At 37.4% G+C, this 21672-nt stretch overlaps 1 protein-coding gene across 11 annotated transcripts; it reads right to left on the bottom strand.

Moving 5' to 3' along the window:
• Positions 1–536: 536 nt before the first annotated feature.
• On the bottom strand, positions 537–21470 carry LOC132056749 (uncharacterized). 11 transcript variants are annotated; one of them, XM_059449080.1, is made up of 10 exons: positions 21271–21461; positions 20656–20743; positions 8812–8891; positions 7178–7280; positions 6928–7084; positions 5919–6047; positions 5648–5734; positions 3170–3214; positions 1894–1940; positions 660–870 (listed from the first exon to the last, which is right to left on the bottom strand). In XM_059449080.1, the coding sequence occupies exons 1-10, from the start codon at positions 21356–21358 to the stop codon at positions 867–869; spliced, it is 828 nt and encodes a 275-aa protein (XP_059305063.1). In that variant the 5' UTR covers positions 21359–21461; the 3' UTR covers positions 660–866. The 11 variants fall into 11 exon arrangements, 10 of the variants coding, with proteins under 10 accessions (XP_059305059.1, XP_059305062.1, XP_059305061.1 ...); XM_059449082.1 differs by lacking the exon at positions 1894–1940 and adding an exon at positions 2333–2393 and having other exon boundaries at positions 21271–21459; XR_009414927.1 differs by lacking the exon at positions 1894–1940 and adding an exon at positions 4101–4239 and having other exon boundaries at positions 780–870; positions 21271–21459.
• Positions 21471–21672: the final 202 nt, after the last annotated feature.

Here is a 21672-nt window from a genome sequence, read left to right as displayed (position 1 = left end):
ACATATGATCATGCATTTCTTGTCAAACTCTGAGCGATCCAAAGATGCAAGAGAATCATGCAAGGAAACCCTAGTATATAACCTGTGCTAAAAGATACCTTTGTGCTAGTAAGCATTGGAGGAACAGCCATATACCCTGTGCAAAGGTATTTGAGTAACCCACGTTTTTCTTTTCGATAAACAATATGGACGTACATTTCATTCCATTTCCGTCTAACCGTCATATTATATAAACATGAGACTAGGGTAGAACATTAGTATCGCTATAAACTACATGTTTCAAATGGACTACAATTTCACCTTTGTAAAGCAGAAGCTACACAACATAAATTAGAAACTCCAATCCCATCTTCCTTCCTTCAACACTGTCCTCGTACACAAGTGAAAAAAATACCTTATACAATTCCCTCTTTCCCGTTCATCTAGTCCAAGAGTTTAGTCGACTCGAAGGTGGGTAGCCATCAAGGAAAACAGCAGTTGAATATTTGGTTTTGAACCAATTGTCATTGCAAGTGTAGTCATTCATTATTTATTTATAGAGAGAAGAAAGGACCACACTCAAAAGGCCCTCGTAAAACTATCTAGCCTTCCGACTTCAAAATTATGCTTCCATGTAATTGAATCGAATCCAGCTCCTCTAGAAGTTGTGCTCTTTAACATTTTTGGTAGGTATCCAGCATGTCCGTACAATACATGTTTGATCCCAAATGTTACGTAGGCTTACTGTTTCTCAACTTCTTCACTGATGACTGCTCGATTGAAGCAAGCTAGAAACTCTATATTTCCTTCAGCTCCTTTCAAAGGAGATTCAATCCAACCTTTGCATTGAAATCCATGGTTTTGTACCCCATTTATGATCTTTTCAATCACCTGCATGACAGTAATGGTAAGCATCTCGTGACAACAATAACAGTAAGAGATGTGACTAGGAGTATTAACTTCTTCTGTTCTCAATTATTTCTCTTGCTAAAAGTTGTGTACCAAACACCAAAAATAATTTGATGATGGGAAAAGGAGATGGGGATGTTGAAGAAGGAACATTAGAACCAAGTGGGATTCCAGCATCTCCAGATTCCCCTCAAGTGAGATTATAGTGAAAATTATCAAACTCATCGTACCTCACCCAGCCAAGATTCCTGATATCTCCTTTGATGGTAAAAATACTCTAATCCCTTTTTTTTTTTTCTTTTTTTTCGATCAAGTAAAGGTATTTCATTTCATAAACAAGGCCATAAAACGGCCATATACAAGATGTATACCAAAAGGAAAAGCATCGACAAAAACATATGATTCTCTTCAAACTCCACCCAATCGTCTATACAACAGGGAACTTTCTGAGTGCACCAAAAGAAAATAAGGGAACGCAGGCTACTCCTTAACTGGGGGAAACTCGACTCTACACCTTTAAAACCTCTTCTATTCCTCTCTTCCAGACAACCCACATTAATGCAAGTGGCACCACATTCCATGTCATTCGTCTTCTTCTTCTCCTCCTCCCGCTCTAATCCCATTAAACACTGGCAAATCTACTAAAAAGATTGAGAACTGATAACTGAACCAAAATTGACTTCTCCAAGAGTTCAGCCATATGGCACATCCCGAGCACAAACAAGCAGACTGACAAAAGCAACATGCCCGTGAGACCTAGTATATTCCATGACACGAAACAGCTAGATGTACAATCAAATGGAATGCTACAGTTTTGTGTATTTCAGCTCTCTTTTTTGCTGGTTAGCCTATCACTGATTTTCCCATCCTATCTATGTTGACAGAAGTCCCCTTCTCTTTATCCAAATCCTTAATCTAGTCAGAGCTCTCACTTTCACCCATTGTTAGTTAGCAGCATATCATAGAAAAACTTAACCAGGTACAAAGGGAAAAAAATGTTCACACCTATTCCCCGTTCCTCCTGTATTATATGCATCCGCGAATGTGACTTTCTGGGACTCAATGACAGAAAGAAGAGAACTATGCGAGATACTGGATTGATTACTTTAAGGCGAAATATACTCTAAATTTGTTGTATCTTACTCCCTCCCTCCCAATTTATGTGATGCACTTTGACTGGCCGTGGAGTTTAAGAAAGAAAGATTTTTTGAACTTGTGGTCTAAAACAAACCATAGATATTTGCATGGCTACAACTCATCTGATTAAGGGAACAATGGAAAGTCTTAAAGTTAAATAATTTCTAAATATAGAAAGGCATCATTTTTTTGAGACGGACTAAAAAGAAAGGGACAGAGGGAGTACACTATGACTTTTAGTTAACAGAGTATTTCATATAAGAAAACAAAAATCAGTAGAGTGCTGAACGAAGTTAAGCAGTCTTACTGGCTACTTCCCTCTGATTGACCTACTTGTTCAGCCTTCTCGTGCCCTATCCACTCAATTTCTAGTTGAGCAGCCAAATTGGGGAAAACATTAATAACCAATAGTGAATAGAGTATAAAATAACCAAAGACTAGCCATTAACAGTGTCGACTGTGATGTACTTTGTCCATGAGCTGCCAAATCAGTTTAACTAACAAAACACAAAGGTGTCTGTTTTTATGAAATTAGACGGGTGATTAGCTTATTACTGCTTTCCCCAAGTATGAATTTATACAAGGTTTAATTTCCTTGTAGAAGTGGAACAACTTCATGGGAAGCAGTCACCTCAACATCAAACTGCTATGTATGTAATATATATAGAGAAAAGGGGATTTGTTTGAAAATGCATCATGTTAAGACAAGACATCAGGAGAATAAATCAACAAGAAAATGAGAGATCTTAACATAATTAACGTTCAAGTAACAATATGAGCAATGCACTCAGAGAAATTTCACATATTAATGTAGCTACTCGTCGAAACTGTTGTCCAAAAGATTATTATAGCATGGATTCAAATGTCATTTCTTTCTAAAGAAAATTTTATTCTCCCACTGACCAAATATTTTCTTGGCTTTTCATACCTTCGGACTGATTATAAAAGTTGGAAAGACTATCAGTTGCTTTCAATATAGCCATCGTCCCTCCTCAAAGTACCAAGATACTAATATCATTAGCATTAAAGCAAAAGTCTTAATAACCAGTTTTTTTAATAAGAAATAAATCCAAAAAAAAAGTCTTGATAATCAGCTTTTGAGTAGGTCATAAAGCATCAAAAGTAAACAAATGAAAAAGCTTACCTCTTGATGGACCAAGGGATCCCTTACAATTCCACCTCCTCCAACCTAACATATATATAAAAGTTTACATCAAAATATGGAAGTATCTTGCAAAATCAAGGCAACTCTTAAGAACACAATAGAAACCAATGCATCTTGGAAGCAATACCAATACAAGAGATTTTAGATAAGCGCAAATGACTGAGTTATCAGTGGAATATTTACAACTATTTATCTGATTGAATCAACAAAAGGCTTGAAAGATATATCGGTGAAGCCAATCTTTTATACCCTATATTTCCATATATAGAATCCTTCACATGCAAAATCCATCACAACATTAACATAGAGATATCTTTAACAGCAGAATAAAAGCCAAGGCATCATGAAAGCAGTACTAACTACTAAGACAAGACTCTAGATATGAACAAATGATTAAGCTTCAGTTGATGGGTTATCCTTAATAGATCTGATAGGTGCTTTGTAACTGTTAGGATTTCATATTTGGATCTGCTGTGCTATTTTCTCTGTATCTATGGTTTTGGCACTAAGCTAGTGCCTTTTCTCAATATACAAGTCACCATTGTCAAAAAAAAAAAAAAATAAGTCTGATTGAGGCATCACTTGGCTTAAAAGGACATTGATAAGCTGATGCTTATACCCTATTATTTCCATATGCAGAATCCTTCACATCCAAACACATACGAGAGCACCACCTCAAGAAGCTCATTTAATTGCATTTGCTAGGAGTTGACCAACAACTGAAAAAACTTCAATTACAACGAAGCTTCAGCAAAATTGGTTCATTCATCAAGTCAAAGTACTATACCAAGTCCCTTATCAAAAAAAAAAAAAAAAGTACTATACCAAGTCTAGTCCACTTAAAATTCCCCATTTTAGAACATTCGTTGCAGACCGATATAAATATTACACTTTCAGATGAGGTCGTCACCTAATTCCACATTGTATCAAAGCAAGCAGAGATCCTATATTGATATCTCACTGCCACCATCAACAAAAATATTTCTCACATGCTTGGTCCAAGAAAAGAATCAAACCCGCATAACGGGGATGACGGTCGTCTTGTTGACCTAATATAAATAAATAGAAGTCATTTCTCTAATAGATTAAGCTATTAGATGAGTAGTCATGCAATTAACCAATGTCAAAATATGGGTCAGCTTAGAAGGGCGACGGAGGGAAGCAGTGTGGTATGAAATTACTTAGATAGAAGCATCTCAGCTTTCATTACCATATGCACGACATTCCAATGTAATGTAAAACATGAAAAAGATAGTCACCAATGAGGTCCATCAGAGGTGTAAACATGAATTTGCATGGATACAGAAGCCTTAGACTTCATCAATTTCCCTCTCTAAGCTAGCGGATAAGAGCTTTGAGATTAAAGTGTTGGTAAGAAGTAACACTTCTATTTATTTACTAGTCTTTGGGTACGCACATTGCGCGTGTAGCCCATATTAATGAGTACAATTTTTTTAAAATCATATAAATATTACTCCCTCCGTCCCAATTTATGTGAGAGTGTTTGACTTGGCACGGAGTTTAAGAATGAAAGGAAGACTTTTGAAACTTGTGGACCAAAATAAGCCATAGATATTTGTGTGGCTAGAAAACATTTCATTAAGGGTAAAATGGGAAGTTTACAGTGAAATTGTTACTAAATATAAAAAGATGTTTCTTTTTGGGGCTGAACAAAAAGAAAGAGTGTCACATAAATTGGGACGGAGGGGAAGAAACATGATTGAGTTATGAAATACGAATTTAAAGTAAAAAGTGTAAATTTTTGGAATATTACTCCTATTTCGTAAATAGATAACAATTTCTTGTGTCCCTCTGGTACAAGTATTTGCTTTTCCATATTTACCAGTTATCTTAGTTGCTTAATTGCTAGAGAAAATTGTATGCTTCAGTTGTTTGTGAAGGCAACTAGGACTTAGGAGAATGTTGCACCCATAAATTTCTATGTGATTTTTCGGTAAGGAGCTTGTTGGCCTTGCCTAACTGCATTTTTTGAAGGATATAATTATATTGCATAGTCAAAATAAGGAAAGGATTTATATAAGGTAAAATTTTAATTGATTAAACGCCTAAATATTAGGGCTTCCTACATTATTACTCAAATAAGAAAGATTTAGTAAACAAAATTTCAGTTGATTTCAAAGTTCTAAATATTGAGAAAACAATAAAATGAAAATTTCGTTAAATGTAAAATGACATCAATTGTTGGTGGAAAATAGACCTTTTTTACACTAGATTTCACAACATTTGGTTTTTCCCCAAAAACCCAATTGTTAGTATTTACAATTACAATTTTATCCAACATAGACTGTATTTCGAAGGGTACAGGAGCAGATTAACATTTTGCATAGGGGCTGGGTGCTTTAATTATTGTATATGGATATTTGGTCTGCAAAGGGTCACTTCTCAAGCCATACTAATGTTTTACAAATGCAGGCAGGATCTCTCAAAAATGCTTACTTGGGATCTCCGAGCCTCAAACTGAGGTTTAATCAGAGTCACTAAAGTAGCTTCTTGCTTCATCAAATTGACAACTGCAGGCATCACCTGGATAGGGGGCAATGAACATTTGAGTATTACTAGGTATTGACGAACACCGTCTATGTAAGAAACATTGCTGATTAACCATATACAGAAATGGAACAGCCTAGTTTTATATGCTAAATCATTAATGTAGGAAACAACATTAAAGCAATTACATTGGTAGCTTTTTGGAGAAGAAAAAGCTTACCAGAAGTATCGAAATAAAGGAGAGGTCCAGAGTTACTAAGTCGACCTTTTGCGGGAGTTCAGAAAGGTATCTCAAGTTTGTACGCTCGATAACACTTACACGCTCATCTCGACGAATTTTATCAGCCACCTGTGAAGAAATCAGCGAGCCTTTAAAATATAAATAACCAAATGTTCAGCAATGTAAAATGGATCCAGGACTGTTTGGCCACTAATTAATCTCAAAGAAGATATTATCTAGCGACCAAACATAGACGGAAAATCTCATAATTCAGGATTTTTAACCGCTGAACTTAAATTCAAAGCATACGGAAAGTTTTTCAAAATGGCAGTACATCCATACATTTGATTTGGTTTCTTGCTCAATGCTCTAGGATTCTAGTGTGTAGAAATTTTCTTTATGTGCCACTAGTATACTTTGCAAAAAGAGAACAGAGAACAAAAAACTGATTCTTCAAAACATCAACCGCTGCATTATTTTTTATAAAGTTTACCATTGCTACCTTGTTCCACCAGCACCGCTTATTTTATTATAGAAGTAATTTCTGGTTACCATTTCCAGCTGCTACAGAGCTCAGCTCTGCTTCGTACAGACAGCTACTTTTAATTATGATTTTTTTTTTATAACAGTGGTGTCAGAACCAGCTTGTGCGCACCCCGACTATTCAGTTATGATTTATATTTTTGCAATTTAATTTTATTATAAGAGGTTTTATGGTGGGTCTTGCAAGTTTTTCCCCTCCTTTTCTATTGCACTAGAATTTTTGCAATGCATTACACCAATGTTCCTTCTCTATCTATTGACATACAAAAAGCTACTCGCTAGAGTTGCTCCAACAAGCAAGACACTGTGGTATATTTCAGTGTCTTTTCCATTTTTGTCTCCAGATATCTCAAATTTGATGACTCAGGACCTTAACTTGCTTAATTGAATGGAGTAAATACCAGTATAGGAAATTCAAAAAAGTAGAAGCCTTGTAAGCCTCAGCTTTTAATTCTGGTGATATTACCTGTCCATATCCTACATCAACTCCATAGACAAATGAAGCACCATACTGAAGTAAACAATCAGTAAATCCTCCAGTAGACAAGCCTGAATCGAGAGCTACTTTTCCTGTGACATCAATCCCCAGGTTTTCAATAGCAGCCTCCAGTTTATGTCCTCCTCTAAAGATACATCAACAAGCAAGTCAAAGAGCTCAGAGATCTCTGCAAAGTATGTCAAAAATAAAATTATAGGCTCAGAGGAGGAATATTCACCTGCATACGTATTTAGGAATTTCAGCCATGATCTCAACAACAGCTTTATCAGGGATTTGAGTCCCTGCTTTGGTAACGACTTTTCCATCCACAAGCACTTTGCCTAAGCTAGAAAATTGTTGGGAGTTAAGGAGATGGAGGCAGAGTGATAAAAGCAAATCAACCGCTAGTTAGGATATATCAACTTGAAAGCAAAGTTTAAGCAAAGAAGTTACAATAAGTTGTCAACCTGACATAAAGAAGGTATTCAACAACCACTACAAGATGATCTGGATAAATTTTTATAGTTGGAGACTAATGAGCCCAAAGAGAAGCTTTGCATTTTGTGAGGTTGAGATACAAGACAAAAGATTAAGAGAAACTAAAGTGTTGGAGACAAAGGTCACCCATTATCCAAAAGAAGGTCCACATACTTGGTCCACGAAAAAAGAATCGAGGCCCGCACGTGAAGGGGCGTGTAAACGACATAACTAAGTAAATAAAAGTGTACTCTCTCTAACCGCTTAAACTTTTAGGTAAGAGCACACTTGTATTTACAAATATTATAGTCTTTAATGATTACATTATTCATTTTTTTTTTTTTTTTTTTGATAACCTACATTCTTCATTTCTTTCTTTCATTTAGATTTCTCACATGGCATCACAGCAAGATCCATCGATCATTGTTATTATATTTCTCAATGCTGGACCTCCGTGTTATGTTATCCACGCTCCAGTTGTCTTGAGTGTACTGGGAAATGTTAAGTCCCACATTGGTTGAGGAAATGGATTGTAGTCTCTTTATATAGAGTATTGGGCAATCATCCCCTCATGAGCTAGCTTTGGGGTTTAGTTAGGCCAACGTTCATTTCTTCGCAGAGACAAAGACATACTCTTCAATAAGCCCACTTGACATAGATGTACAAAAATTGACACCCGAAAAAATATAATTAAGCATTGATAGATGTATGTTATAGTATTATATTTCTTGAAACATTACCTCTGAAATTCAGTGTCTACACTACTAGTGTGGTGATGTCCTTTTTAATGATAGCTAGACTATTGTTATACAGACTCTACTCAAGTAATGCTATTCTACCTTGTAACTCATTCCATAGAGAATAACATTCTAACTCTAAAGTCTAAACAAGTCAAACCAAATTATAAGAACACAGATAGGAAGTCTCTTTACTCTGCAATGAGAATCAGGTTTGATTACCAAAAGCTCAAGGTTTGAGCAATCCAGATGTTCTACTTATTATATAGGCAGCACTCCAGGCACGATAGAATTGATAGAAATCTGTTATAAAATTATCTTTCTTGAAACATTGTGTCTAGAAAATTTTAGTGTCTACTCCACTAGGGTGATGTCCTTCCGAATGATATCTAGAATATTGTTACACAGACTACTCAAATATTTGCTATTCTACCTGTAACTCTTCCATAAAGAATAATATTCTAACTCTAAACAGCTCAAACCAAATTATAAGAACACAGACGGGAAGTCTCTTCACTCTGCAATGAGAATTGCTAAAATCAGGTTTGATTACCAAAAGTTAAATGTTACTGAGCTATCCAGATGTTCTATTTATCATATCGGCAGCAATCCAGACATCAAAAAGAAGTATCAAATAGACTTGATGAATATCAACTACCTTGAAGAATCCATGACTGTATAAATGTCCGGCTGTATTGCTGAAATCTCTCAAGACACAATTCATCCAGTCTCCTTTTCCTAATGAAATCATATGAACGCTTAAGTCAATATGATGGCAGGAAAAGGACCAAAATAGTCAATAAAATTACATACACAAAGAGCCTAGACCTCTATTTGAGGAACATTAATACAAGCTTCGGTATAGTGAAACAGCTAAGCTTCGGTATAGTGAAACAGCTACTGAAGCAGCTAAAAGTGTAACAGTCCCAGGCAGAAGAAAGGACAGTTTTCCCAGAGCCTTTACAATAACCCAAAATTGAAGCTCAGTTGATGATGCCACCACCTAGTAGTTGATGGACCCAAGAGCCAAATATGTCGGTAGAGTACATGTAGTTAACATCTAGCGTTCTTTCGTTAGTTTGTAACCTCAGTATGCATATTGTATCTTAAACTTCCTGCCCAGCAATATGTAAAGGAAGAATGAATTCGTGAACACAATGCTTTTAGTGCTATTGTACTTTCTTTTTTTGAAACTGGTAATTGTGTATTCATCAGCATTTAGGACATGCTGGAGACCTTCAAAAGTGTTACAGCAGGAACATAAAAAAAGGAAATAGAAATACTTACAGAGATTTTAATAAATCTACAAATGATTTATATCTTCTAATCCTATTTCTTTACACCAAAAGTAGAAAGATACTATACAATTCCATTTGACTTTCTGAAGGGAATTGGATCTATTTTCAAAACACCTATCATTCCTCTCCCTCCAAACTGTCCACCGTATGCAGTGTGGGATTATCCTCCACCATTTCTTTTGACTCTTACTGTCTCCCCTCTTCATCCAACAGCTAAGCAAATCTGCAGGGTGTTCAAGCATAGTCCATTGTGTCTCTGTTATGTTGAGAAATAAGGACCACAGTTGTGCAGTGAATTTGCAATGTAGAAATAGATGCTTGTTGGTTTCATCTGTTTCCTTGCACAAGAAACATCTGGAAACTATGATGGCACCTTTTCTCTTTAGAACTTCATGAGTTAAACAAGCCCTCCTTGCCACCAACCATGTGAAGCATTTCACCTTGTTTGGAACTGGGCACTTCATAAGTTTCTCCAAAGCTTTGGCTGCTCTCTATTCTATAGATTACACTCCCTTTTGTAAGCCCTTTTTAATGAGAATTTCCCATCACTATTATGCTTCCATCTCAGGGTGTCTGGTTCATTGTTGGTGCCATTGAAATCACCAATTTTGCTTAACAGGTCGGCCACCCTTTCCACCTCCTAATCATTCAACAGTCTTCTGAAATTTAAGTTCCAGCCCGGTGCACTCCACATCTCATCTATTGTGCTCTCTGGATTATTGCATAGAGTAAACAAGTCTGGAAATATTTCCCTCAATGGAACTAGCTCCTTCCAAGAATCTTTCCAGAATTTTACTCTTTTTCCATCTTCTACAGTCATCTGCATATTACTTTCCATGTTGGGCCATAAAGCTCTGATTGTTTTCCATGCTCCAACACCATAAGTGCCAGTGCTCACTCTAGTACACCAAGGATTGAGTTCACCAAACTTGCACTTGATCAGCTCTTTCCATAATGCATTCTCCTCACGGTTGTACCTCCATAGCCACTTCATCAACAGACAATTATTCTGTGCTTTCAAGTTTCTAATGCCCAATCCACCCCTTTCTTTACCTCTCATTGTTGTCTGCCATTCAACCAGATTATAACCTCTGCCCTCTCTGCAGCATTGCCATAAGAACTCCCTTCTAAGTCTATCTAATTTCTTCTGAACATTGGAGGGTAAAGGAAATGACATTACATATGTGGGAAGAGAATCCAGGACAGAATTGATAAGAATAAGTCTTCCTCCTAGAGATAAGTATTGTGCCTTCCACTTTGCCAATTTCCTTTCTGTTTTCTCTACTGTTCCATCCCAAATTTCCCCTGCTTTGTGTTTGCTGCCAAGAGGCATGCCTAGATAAGTTGTAGGCAAAATATCCACTCTACATCCTAAAATGAGAGCAAGAGTTTGTATGTTTGGTACCTCTTTTATTGAAAACAAACTGGTTTTTCCCCAATTTACCTTTAGGCCTGAAGATGCTTCAAATAGTGTCAAGTCTTATGTAACCAATCTGTTCGACCTTGGGCTCGCAAAATATCACTGTGTCATCTGCATACTGTAGACGATATATCTCTTTTCTCTGCCCCCCAATATCCCCTATCTCAAAACCTTTAATCCACCTATTCTGCAAAGCTATCCTCATCAAGCTATCAAAACCCTCCATTGCTATTATGAACAGGAAAGGGGACAATAGGTCACCCTGCCTAAGTCCTCTTTCGGAAGGGAAAAAACCTACAGGTTCTCCATTCACAAGAACAGAGAACCTGACAGTTTTAATGCAAAAGTCAATCCATTTCAGCCACTTCTCACCAAAGCCCATCTGTCTAAGGATGCTCAACAAAAATTTCCATTTAACATGGTCATAAGCTTTTTCTATGTCCAGTTTACACATGACACCTGCTTCTGCCCCTTTGATTCTGGAGTCCACACATTCACTGGCAATAAGTGCAGCATCCCTGATTTGTCTCCCCTTTATAAAAGCCATTTGATGCTTGTTCACCAGATTATCAACTACCTTCTTGAGCCTTTCAGATAGTAGCTTTGCTACTATCTTATAAACCCCACCTATGAGACTTACAGGTCTGAAGTCCTTCAACTCTGATGCTCCTGCTTTTTTGGGGATCAATGCGATAAAAGTAGCATTAAAGCTTTTCTCAAACTTCTGATTCTCATGAAAATATTGAATGGTTTTCAGTATGTCATCTTTCATTATCTGCCAGAAAGTTAAATAGAATGACATAGGAAATCCATCAGGCCCAGGTGCCTTCTCCATAGCACACATTTTTATGCATTCCAGAACTTCTGCTTCATCAAATTGTCTTTGAAGCCACTCTTGCTCTTCCATAGTAATCCCTCTGACTTCATGTACCACCAGATCTGGCCTCCATTCCTCTATTTCTTTGTAAAGTCTTGTAGAAGTTTTGGATTGCTTCTTTGATGTCCTCAGGGTTTGTCACCTCATTTCCCCCCACTGTCAGGTTATCAATGGAATTAACCTTTTTGTGAGCTGTTGCTATCCTGTGAAAATATTTTGTATTTTTGTCTCCCTGTTTCAGCCATTGTATCCTGGATCTTTGCTTCCAAGCTATTTCTTCATTTCTTGCTACTTCCTCATACTCCATAGCTAAATTTGATTTTTGTACTGCCTCATCATCTGTAAGAATTCTTTGTTCTTGTACTGCCTCCCAACTAGCCAATTGATTTAGAATATCCTCCTTCCTCTGTTTCCAGTTGCCCCTGTTATTTTTACTCCAGTCCTTCCGTTTTTCTTTTAACATTTTCAGCTTTTTAGCCAGAACAAAGCCAGGCCTCCCGTCTACCACGAATGATCCCCACCACAGTTTCACATTTTCCTTGAACCCCTCTACTCCGATCCACCAGTTCTCAAATCTAAAGTAAGACTTTTTGAAGTTCAACTCTCCACAAGACAGCAAAATAGGATAGTGATCAGATCCTATCTTAGGCAAAACTGATTGTTTAATAAGAGTGAATTGTTCCTCCCATGTTGAAGAGTAGAGGAATCTATCAATTCTGGAAGCACTTCTATGATTTTCACCTCTTCTCCATGTGAAGGAACCTCCAAATAAAGGAGGATCCACTAACTCCAGTTCTGCTATGCATTCAGAGAACTCAGCCATAGCTCCATTGATTCTCAGCCAGTTTGTTCTCTCAATAGGGTATCAGATGACATTAAAGTCCCCCCCCCCCCCACCACCCATGGCCCTGCACACCTTTCCTTCATTGAGTATAGCTGCCCCCATACTTTCCTTCTTTCAATTTTTTTACAGTCAGCATAGACAGCTGTTAGAAACCAAGTAAAACCTAAGTTTTGTCCGGCCATTTTACAAGTTATACATTGATTGCCACACTCCACCATCTCCCCTTCCCAAACTCTCCTATCCCATAAGATCAGTATTCCTCCACTAGTCCCAACAGCCTCCAAATGCACCTCCCCCACCCATCTATGGTCCCATATGCTTTGAATAATATTATTTACACTGCCCACCAATTTAGTTTCTACCAAAATGTACACATCTGCTACCCATTGATTAATCAGATTCCTGACTACTCCCCTCTTTCTATCCTCATTGAGCCCCCTCACATTCCATGACATCATTTGTATTCTCATTGATGACTAATAGCTAGATTCCTCCCTCTAGTTCTAGGTTCACCATCTTTGAACTTCATATCAAAAATAAGGTTCCAAAGCTCCTTTGGAACAGTGTTGTTGATGTTAATTGAAGCTTTGACCTTTCCTGCTTGTCTTTCCATATATCTCTTTTGGTCCAGTTTCATGCTCATCAATTCCAGTGTTAGTGCTATTTTTAGGATGATACCAAACATAATGTTTTTAGTTGAATCTATTTTTTATTTTTACGTTTTTAATTGTGAGAATTCATCATGAAATTAGCTATTTTACGCAGGCTGTCAGCCTACGGTAACCCTCCTCCTTTAGCCGGACTTGAAACCGGCAATATGAGTAAGCTCATACAGGTGGAGGTAAATTAATCCCATAGAAACATTAGCTACACTAGTAGAATTAGGCCGGCAGAGGTAAAGGATGCCACGAAAAGTACGAGAATTAGAAAAGCATGTAGTCCAGAAGGTAATCCCATGGAGGTTTGGAAATTGGAAGTGGCTTGGAGAGGTTGGAGTATAATAGCTTACCACGCCATTTAATGCTATATTGAGAAGTGGTAGGGTACCTAATAAGAGGAGAAAGAGTACCAATCCAATTGAGAAAAGGCCCAAGATCATCCACTATCTTTGAGTTTAGGTTCAAAATCATCCATATAGTTTCAAGTGGAGCACTAATAATACACAATGTTTGCAAAAGTAGTGCACTTTTGCACACAACCAAATGGCTGGTTAAGTTTTAACTCTATTTTCATCTGCTCATCACATGACCACTTTTTTTTTTTTTTTGAGAAGGTAACATGTTGTATGTATTAAACACAAAACAGTACATGGGTTGTACTGAAACCATATTTACAAGTGAGCAGAAGAGAGTAAACCAGTCTACAGTTCTAACAGGAACCTAATGAGTCTAGGATAGATATAGTATCCTCTGGGTAGATCTGGTTACACCAAAAAGAAAAAAGCTTAATACAGTTAAGTTTGATCTCCTGCATTGTGTTGCTGCTGTTCTCAAAGCATCTAGAGTTCCTTTCTTTCCAAATTGCCCACCAAATGCAAGCAGGGACCATCTTCCATCTGCTTATGTCATCTGCTCCAGCTCCAGCTGCCTCCCAACTAAAGAGAGCTTCAGTAATCTTTCTAGGCATTGTCCAGGCTATGCCTCTGAGATTAATGAAGATCTTCCATAGCTGATCAGTTATCCTGCAGTGCAAAAATAAGTGACCAACTGTCTCTACTTCTTTTTCACAGAGAAAACATCTTGAGCACATAGTCCAGTTCCTCTTCTTTAAATTTTCATGTGTGAGCACAGCTTCCTTTGCCAGTAACCATGAGAAGCATGCAACCTTGCATGGTATCTTGGTCTTCCAAATATGCTTCCAGGGCCAGTTGGTGACTTGGGGTGTTGGTTGGTTTATCATTTTATAGGCTGCATTAACACTGAATTTTCCACTACTATGTCCCTGCCATCTCAATGTGTCATCCCCGTTTTGAGTTCCTGTGAAGTCATCCAGTTGTTTGTAGAACTCAACCATTCTACTTATCTCCCAATCATTCAGGTCTCTTCTGAGTATCAATTCCCAACCTTGAGGTGACCACATTTCAGCTATAGATCTGTGTTGGTGATGAGCTAGAGCATATATGTCAGAGAATAGATCCTTCAAAGCTCCATTCCCCAGCCAATTATCATTCCAGAAGGATGTCCTGTTACCATTTAGCACTCTGATTGAAACTTGACTCTTTAGAGCTGGCCATAGTACCCTTATAGACCTCCAAAGACTAACTCCATAAGTTGAGTTCACTGGTTTAGTCATCCAGTTGTCTTCTACTTCATATTTGGCCTTGATTACCTTGCTCCATAAGCTTTGAGGGTCTTGAGAGTACCTCCATAACCACTTCAACTTGAGGGCTTTGCTGTGATTCTTCAAATTTCTAATTCCCAATCCACCTTGAGCCTTGCTGAGAATTACCTCTTCCCACTTGACCAAGTGATAGGCTTTTTTTTTCTTTTTTTTACCTTGCCACAGGAAGTTCCTCCTTATGTTGTCCAATCTTTCAATGACCCCCACAGGAATGGGAAAAAGGGACATCATATAGGTTGGTAGAGAGTCTAATACAGAGTTAATCAGAGTGAGCCTTCCTCCCATTGACAAATATTGACACTTCCATCTTGAGAGCTTCTTTTCACATTTCTCCAGGACATTGTTCCATATACCAGTAGATTTTGACTTGGCCCCCAGTGGCATGCCAAGATAAGTAGTAGGAAGAGTCCCCACTTCTCCCCCCAAGATCAGTGCTAAATCCTCCATGTTTGTTACTTCATTAATTGGGAAGAGATGACTCTTTCTCCAATTAATATGCAGCCCAGAAATGCCTTCAAAAAGGACCAGTATAATTCTCAAAGTTCTCAGTTGTTCCACTTCTGCATCACAAAAAATTAAGGTGTCATCAGCATATTGAAGATGCGTAATCTCCTGAATGTTGTGTCCATTCATGGCTACCTCAAAGCCTTTAATCCACCCATTAAGTTTGGCTGTTTTGACCATGTTGTTCAAACCTTCCATAGCTATTATGAAAAGAAAAGGTGACAAGGGATCACCCTGCCTGAGACCTCTCTGAGCAGAGAAGAATCCTTCTGGAGAACCATTGATGATGACTGAGAATCTGACAGTCGATATGCAAAATTTCATCCATTTAACCCATTGTACTCCAAATCCCATTTGTTGTAACATGCTTAGTAAGAAGTTCCAATTCACATGGTCAAATGCTTTCTCAATATCTAGCTTGCAAAGGATGCCAGGTTTCTTCTGTTTCTGTCTTGAGTCTACTGCTTCATTGGCTATTAGTATGGCATCCATTATTTGCCTTCCTTTTATGAATGCCATTTGTTGAGAATCTACCAATTTTTCCATCACCTTTTTCAGCCTCTCAGTCAAGACTTTTGCAATAATCTTGTAAATGCTGCCTATTAGGCTTATAGGTCTGAATTCCCTCAGCTCCTTTGCACCATTCTTCTTAGGGATCAAGGCAATGTAGGTTGCATTGAAACTCCTTTCAAATAGGCCATGGGAATGGAAGTTGTGAAACACCCCCATGATGTCTTGTTTAAGTACCTCCCAACATTTGATAAAGAATCCCATTGTAAAGCCATCAGGTCCTGGTGCCTTGTCCGTAGCACACATTTTCAAACACCCCAAAACTTCTTGCTCATCGAATCTGCTTTGTAGCAAATTCTTATCTTGCTCAGTTATTGTTGGACAATTCCCAAAATTGCTTGCAGGTCTCCATTCTTCAGTCTCAGTGTAGAGTGTTTTGTAGAAATCTACTATCTCATTCTTGATTCTCTGTGGATCTGTGATTAATTCTTCCTGTATCATTAAGTGATCAATGTTGTTGCACCTTTTGTGAGCATTGGCAGTCTTATGAAAGAACTTTGTATTCTTGTCTCCTTCTTTGAGCCAGATGGCCCTGGACCTTTGCCTCCAGGCCACTTCTTCATTCTTCAGAAGATCTTCATACTTCAGCAATAGTGATGCCTTCTCCTCCATTTCCCCTTCAGTTAGAATTCTTACTTCTAGTACACTGTCCAGTACTGCCAATTGATTAAGCAGGTCTGATTTTTGTACTTTCAGGTTGCCTTGGCTGCTTTTTGCTCCACTCTCTTAGTGCTCATCACATGACCACTTCACCAAACAAAACCCAATGTTCAATCCACACTTACCCAATCCTAATATGTTATTTGGGTCATAGCCTCCACGGATCCATTAATTGTCTTAGGCACATGCAGTGAGGTTTATGTTCCAGAACAATCACTTTCGTGTTTCTCACTTTCTGGAGGATTCACGAGCAGCTCCCAATTTGAATCAAATTAAACGGACTATGTGAATATATAGACATATGAAATGAGAGCAAAAGGTTGTGAGAACTGAAAAAAGGGATGAAGGAGGAATAGAGACTGGGCAGAAAAGGCAGAGGATTAAAATGCTCACTGAAGATGGTGAAGAAGAAAAAACTCAATCGCTACGTGAAGATTGTGATCTTCGTATGGGGCAATGGGTTTATGACAATGTCAGACACCCAATACATTTCTTTATTTTCTTTTCTCCAATTTTTGAACACTAATTTTACATACTAATTTAGGTTTATTCCAAAATTACTGCTTGAGAAACTTAGGAGCAAGAGGCTTTTGTTTGATGGAGACACACTGATCAATAAAACTCAATGGGAATCCATCGTTTGCTTGCCCAATCCGTTTTCCTCTTGGCTAGAAATGTTTAAATATAACTGGTTCTTCATTAATTTTCAAGATATATATTGATTTGTTTTTCCCTTTGTAATTGTAAAACTAATACTATTATTTTGTTTTGTTTGGTGAAGTAGTCGTTTGATGAGCAGATTACAACAAATCTATTAAAACTTAACCAGCTGTTTGGGTTGTGTGCAAAAGTGCACCACTTTTGCAAGTATTGTGTATTATTAGTGCTCCACTTGAAACTATGTGGATGATTTTGAACCTAAACTCAAAGATGGTGGATGATTTTGGGCCTTTTCTCCACTCCAATTAGAATTAGGCTGGCAGAGGTAAAGCATGTCACAAAAAGTACGAGCATTAGAAAGGCATGTAGTCCAGAAGGTAACCCCACGGAGGTTTGGAAATTGGAAGTGGCTTGGAGAGGTTGGAGTATGATAGCTTAGCACGCCATTTAATGCTACATTGAGAAGTGGTAGGGTACCTGATAAGAGGAGAAAGAGTACCACTCGAATTTATAAAAACAACGGAGTCATTCAAAGTTGTGCAAACTATCGTGGTATTAAACTCATGAGTCATACGCCGAAACTCTGAAAGAGATAGAGTGTAGCCTTAGGAACGCTACAAGAGTGATAAAGAACCAATTTAGATTTATGCCCAATAAATCTACAACGGAGACTATAATTTTGCTAAGGAGATTGATGGAAGTTTGTCGCGAGAGGAACAAAGATCTGCACATGGGTTCATTGACCTAAAGAAACCATATAATAGAGTACCTAAAAAGGTCCTTTGGGGGTGTTGGAGGAAAAAGTAATTCATATTAAAAATACAAGTGAAATAAAGGACATGTATAAAGAAGTCGTCACTAGCATGAGAACAGTTGAGGAGATAGAAAGGAGCTTCCAATGACTGTGAGTTCGCACTAGGGATCGATATTGAGACCATAATTGTTTACCCTTGTTATCGATGAACTAACCAATACAATACAAGATGAGGTCACATAGTGTATGCTATTTGCTGGCGATATTGTGCTAATTGACGAAACCACTGAGGGTGTCAACCAAAATCTTGAACTATGGAAAAGCACTCCAGAGAGTAAGGCTTTTAGGATAAGTAGAAATAAAACTAAATATATGCACCGCAAGTTTAGCCAACATAACAAGAGCGAAACTAAGTGAGATTAAACAGGATTGTGATGCCTAAATGCAAACAATTCAGATATCTAGGCTCGTCATTGCAAGAGAAGAATCAAAATTGGAGAGGTCTCATAGTGTATGCTATTTGCTGACGATATTGTGCTAATTAATGAAACCAGCGACGGTGTCAACCAAAACCTTGAACTATGGAAAAGCACTCCAGAGAGTAAGGCTTTTAAGATAAGTAGAAGTAAAACTAAATATATGCACTGCAAGTTTAGCCAACATAAGAAGAGCGAAACTAAGGTGAGATTAAATGGGATTGTGATGCCTGAATGCAAACAATTCAGAAATCTAGGCTCGTTATTCCAAGAGAAGAATCAAAATCCGATGAGGTCTCATAGTGTATGCTATTTGCTGACGATATTGTGCTAATTGACGAAACCAGCGAGTTTGTCAACCAAAATCTTGAACTATGGAAAAGCACTCCAGAGAGCAAGGCTTTTAGGATAAGTAGAAGTAAAACTAAATATATGCACTGCAAGTTTAGCCAACATAAGAAGATTGAAACTAAAGTGAGATTAAATGGGATTGTGATGCCTGAATGCAAACAATTCAGATATCTAGGCTCATTATTCCAAGAGAAGAATCAAAATTAGATGAGGTCTCATAGTGTATGCTATTTGTTGACGATATTGTGCTAATTGACGAAACCAGCGAGGTTGTCAACCAAAATCTTGAACTATGGAAAAGCACTCCAGAGAGCAAGGCTTTTAGGATAAGTAGAAGTAAAACTAAATATATGCACTGCAAGTTTAGCCAACATAAGAAGACCGAAACTAAGGTGAGATTAAATGGGATTGTGATGCCTGAATGCAAACAATTCTATCTGAAAGGCTCGTTATTCCAAGACAAGAATCAAAATCAGAAGGTTGAAATGGAGACTTGCTACCGGGGTGTTATGTGATAGAAGGATGCCTACCAAAATGGGACGATGTAGATCTTAAATCACTTGGAAGGAAGTCGTCTCGAAGGACCTACAATCTCTTGGGATTCATCCAAACGTAGTAAAAGAAAGGGCCACATTGGAAGAAAAAGATATATATAGGCTATACCTATTAGTTGAGAATACGTTTCAGTCATATTAGCACTTTTACTTTACAGGATATGCTTCTTTAGGAGTTTTTTAGCCTTTCAGAGATTTTTATCTCAGTAGAAGATATAAAGAACTTCTAGTACTTTTTATTTTATTTTTATAATATTAGCATGTGATGAGTTTATATGGAGTAACATGGCCAGTGAGGATTCATATAGAAAACTCTAACTTGTTCGGAATTGAGGCGTAGTTATTTAATATTTTTAATTAAATCTTTGACCAGAATGTGTGAGATTTGTGTAGTACATATGTGCACAAGTGTGTTTTTTAGAATGTGAAAACTAGGAAGGTTCTTGTAACCATATACAAGTCTAACCAGATGTACAGGTTAAGCAAATGTTGGCTAAATTTTATAGCTTTAAGTAAAATTGGAAAGGCAAAATGTGGTATTACTTCAATGTTGAAGGTTAAAAGACAGGATGCGACGACTCTAGTTAATGAAGTGGATATCATCCTTCTACGCAAACCTCATTCGTCATGTGCAACTTTTACATAATACTATGTCGTTCACGAGACAACATTTGTACAATTGAACATAGCAAATCACATCTCTAATATAAAAATGCATACAGTAAGCATGACTAAAGTACAATAATGCTCTGGAAAGAATATGAGAATTGTGCAATTGAATGGTTGAAGAGACATCTAATTAAGACAAGTTGCCTGGCATGTGTCATGTAAAAACATAATTGTAACGAACGCCTTTAGTACAATTTCAGGGAATGGCATCTACACAAAATAGTAAAACACAAATGCATCTAGTAAAGCCCAATTTTAAGCTGAGCTTAATGTCACCATTCTAAAAAAAATGAGTTCAATAAAACCTATTTATCTCAACTGATTTGTCTTTAATTCTATCCTCCAAACATCCATTATGTTTAGTTGGTGTGTCAGTATTCAAATCGAATTACAAGTATGCTTTTTTCATGTTTTTGATATTTTTTTTCGTTGAGAAATTGCACACTACTGTAAGTTCAAACGAATGCAAATTTTGGTCAAAGCATAAATTGATATGATAACCACAAAGCAAGAAAGAGAGATTACTTTTTCTTTGGTTGGCCCTTGTCTGTAGTCATGGAAGCAAAGGTTCTTACAGATAGATGATTGCGCATTTTGAACTCCAACCATCTCGCTGAACAATACAAGTAACAAAAATAATTAATACTCTTTGACTGGGCATAGAGTTAATGACTTTTGAACTTGTGGGGTTAAATGAGTCACATATATTTTGTGTGACTATAAATTATTGAAAAATTGTTTTCAAATATAGATGGGGTTTTTAAAAAAAATATTTTTATTATACAGGATTAGGGGAAGGAGAAATGGAGGAAGGTATTACAAGGTGGGAATGAACCTCACCAACAAGGTGAAAGTTCAGGTGGCCAACCAAATGAGCTATTAAAATTTCCCAATATAGAAAGGGTCACAGATTAATAAAGATATAGTTCACATAAACTGAAACAGAGGGAGTATCAGATATGCCGTATGTATAAACCCACAATGAAGAAGTTAAATACATATCAGCTCAATACAAGACGGATAAAGAATTTAAGCCCCCCTGGACTTAAAGAGTCAAAAACTGCAATCTTTTCAAAGAAACTTCCAAATTTACAAAGTCTTGAGGTCATGTTATGTAAAAGAAGAGAAAGAAAGTAATACCAGAGAGGTTTGGGCTAGATTTGGAGGAGAAAAAGAAGGTATTGCTGCAACAGCGAGATATTGGTAGCTTCAGTATCTGAAGCGCCATTTCTCTCAGATTAGCTTCTTCTTCTTTTTTTGGGTTTAGCGGCTCAGTATCATAAGCTGGGGTGAAGTGCAGAAATAGCCATTTTTAGGCCTGCCGTTTAAAACCATTTTCTTGCGCGGATTGTCCTTCGAACGCCGTGGTCTTTAATTTTTGTCCCTCAAATCAAATTGCTCGACTTTAATATTTGTCTTCGTTTGCCTAAAAAAGTGATCGAAAATATCACGAATTTTGAGATCACTCAAGAAAAGAATAAATAATTTCGCAAGGCAAGATTTTGCGAAAGACTTAGTTATGATGTACTCCCAAGTTAGGCC

This window comes from Lycium ferocissimum, chromosome 5, assembly GCF_029784015.1.
Source record: "Lycium ferocissimum isolate CSIRO_LF1 chromosome 5, AGI_CSIRO_Lferr_CH_V1, whole genome shotgun sequence".
NCBI lineage: Eukaryota > Viridiplantae > Streptophyta > Magnoliopsida > Solanales > Solanaceae > Lycium > Lycium ferocissimum.
This window is presented reverse-complemented; position numbering and strand designations above follow the sequence as displayed.